Source organism: Poecilia reticulata, linkage group LG19 (assembly GCF_000633615.1).
Source record: "Poecilia reticulata strain Guanapo linkage group LG19, Guppy_female_1.0+MT, whole genome shotgun sequence".
Taxonomy (NCBI): domain Eukaryota; kingdom Metazoa; phylum Chordata; class Actinopteri; order Cyprinodontiformes; family Poeciliidae; genus Poecilia; species Poecilia reticulata.
In genome coordinates this window covers 24,794,185-24,796,555 of record NC_024349.1, presented here as the reverse complement: position 1 = coordinate 24,796,555, position 2,371 = coordinate 24,794,185, and the positions used below count along the sequence as shown (strand labels likewise).

Genomic DNA, 2,371 nt, shown 5'->3' with positions numbered 1-2,371 from the left:
GTCACCGCGCTGGCATTGTCTCTCTTCTATTGTCGGATGATGTCTGCATTCATAGTGATTTGCTTCAACAAAGCAGCTACAGTGCCTTGGTGAGTATTCATGCCTATGTAGCATTTTACTTGTCAACCTCCTGCCCCCCGCATCGTATCGACCTTAAAAACAGCTGCTTCAGAACCCGGAGAACTTGCATAACCCAAGCATGCCTGGGTTAGAAAGAAAGGAAAAAGAAAGCGGTGGTACGTAACTTTTACAAAAATATTTTTTTTTTCATATTTGTTTAAACTGTCACCATGTCGTGACAGTAAAATGTATACAGATAATATACTGTTACAACATACTGATAATTTTAATAAACACAGCTCTGGAAAAAATTAAGAAACCACTTACAATTATCAGTTTCTCTTACTTTACTTGTTATAGGTACTGTAAATGTTTGAGTAAAATGAACATTGTTCTTTTATTCTATGAACTACTGACAGCATGTCCCCGAAGTTCCAAGCAAAAATTTGTGTTTATCTGCAGAAAATGAGAAATGGTCAAAATAACAACAAAGATGCAGCGCTTTCAGACCTCAAATAATGCAAAGAAAACAAGTTGATATTCATTTAGAAACAATACTAATGTTTTAACTCAGGAAGAGTTCAGAAATCAATATTTGGTGGAATCACCAGGAGGTTTTCAATGGGACCCAGTGCAGTGGTCTCTTCATTTTTTCCAGAGTTGTAAGTAAAAGTTATAAAAGTTACATTGTGCAGCTTTAAGCTTCCTGATTCATCTTAAGAAATAAGTTGCATCTCCACACATTTCCCTGCGTTTCCGCTCGAGCGGTCCATTAACGACTACAGCCGGTGTGCGTCCGTCCACGTGCCCGGATGGGAATCCTCAGCCGCCCCACCAGCAGGTGAGGGATGAGATCACTCTTGTTTGCGGCGTTGATTTCTCTGCAGATAGATCTGCTCTGTGAATGGTCTGCAAATACAGGAGAGCAAACATGTAGTAAGACAATAAATGTGGGAAGGGAACGCTGTACCACACAGTACCAGGAGCTTGTATGTGTGTAGCGAACCGTGGCGGAGCTCAGGCGTGCAGGAGTGTATGATAGGAAGATGTGTCTGGGTTTCCCTTGCTGACAGGGACAATATGTGTGCAAGATATCATTTCCGTGGCACGTCGGTGACACACCTGCACCGGACTTCTGAAGAACTTGACACATTTAGAGAATCTGTGGGAGACTCATGGTTTCGTTTGATCTATGGACATATTATCTTGCTATAAATCTTAGGCACTTTTGCTTACATTTGATTATTTTGAAGGGATATTGGATACAACAAAATATGAGGAACTATATTAGCAAGTAAGAATACCCAGGTACCTCTTAGTTTAGTAAAAGGGAACTCAGGTAATCTGTTCCCAAACAGTGTTAGCTTCTGGTCCACCTAAAAATCTAAATATAGGATTTAGAGACAAAACAGCTTCTTTAGGGTCAGAAATGAAACTGTTTGAATAAAGAAAAGAATTATTACTGGAACATCCTTGCAGCAGCATTCTTTTACGATCTTTGGTAAACTCTTAAAGAAACCAGAACATTTCATGGAAAAGATCAGAAAATCCAATTTCTAAATGAGAATCCAAAAAAACTCCTCAAAGCACATAGTTTGTAGAGTTTTTGATTACTTCAAGAAAAATAAAAACATGGCTTTAGAAATTAAATTGTAACTTTCTGTTAAAGAATCCATGACACTGAGGTTACAAAAAGAGAACATATTCTTCCAGCTGATATTCAGGACTAAATGAGAAAACTGGAAACGTTTCTATGGTCGTGTTGACAAGGCTAAACTGAACTAAACACAAACGTTGACCTACTTTTGCCACCTAGAGACATCTACAGTGGGATTTTATTTTCATAATAATAAATAAAACATTGAGCTGGATTTATTTAAGTTTTTGTACTTTGAAATTCTGAGGTTTAAGACGTCAAGTGATGAATGTGAAAAACTGAATCAAATAATCCGAATTTTCCTTGCCTTTGCTTATTACACCTAATTAGGAGCAAATGTCAGAACAGAAACCAAAAGATGAATAAGTAGGAATAAAAAGTCAATTTTAATAACCACAAAGTGTTTTTATAACCAACATTTCACCTGTCTTCACCTCATTTATACTAAATTTAGGACAGTTGTGAGCTGACTCGGCTGCACAGCATTCACTTCATCACCACCTGTTCTCTGCTGGGTTCCTGCCTGTGATTCTTACCCACTAGAATCACAGTGTGAGGTAATTTTCCCTTAGCCACACACACGCACACACACACACGCACGCACACGCACACACACACGCACGCACGCACGCACACGCACACACGCGCACACAC

The 2,371-nt window shown here is 38.9% G+C and overlaps 1 protein-coding gene across 2 annotated transcripts in view; it reads right to left on the bottom strand.

Annotated features, from left to right (window-relative positions):
• Positions 1-673: 673 nt before the first annotated feature.
• The window catches only part of pemt (phosphatidylethanolamine N-methyltransferase), a 58,864-nt gene continuing 57,166 nt past the window's right edge, over positions 674-2,371 (bottom strand). The window contains exon 7 of one of the 2 annotated variants that reach the window (XM_008437962.2): positions 674-969. In XM_008437962.2, the coding sequence (XP_008436184.1) occupies positions 915-969 (55 nt within the window). In that variant the 3' untranslated portion in view covers positions 674-914. The remainder of the gene's footprint in view (positions 970-2,371) is intronic. The other variant, XR_001777610.1, reaches the window with a different exon arrangement.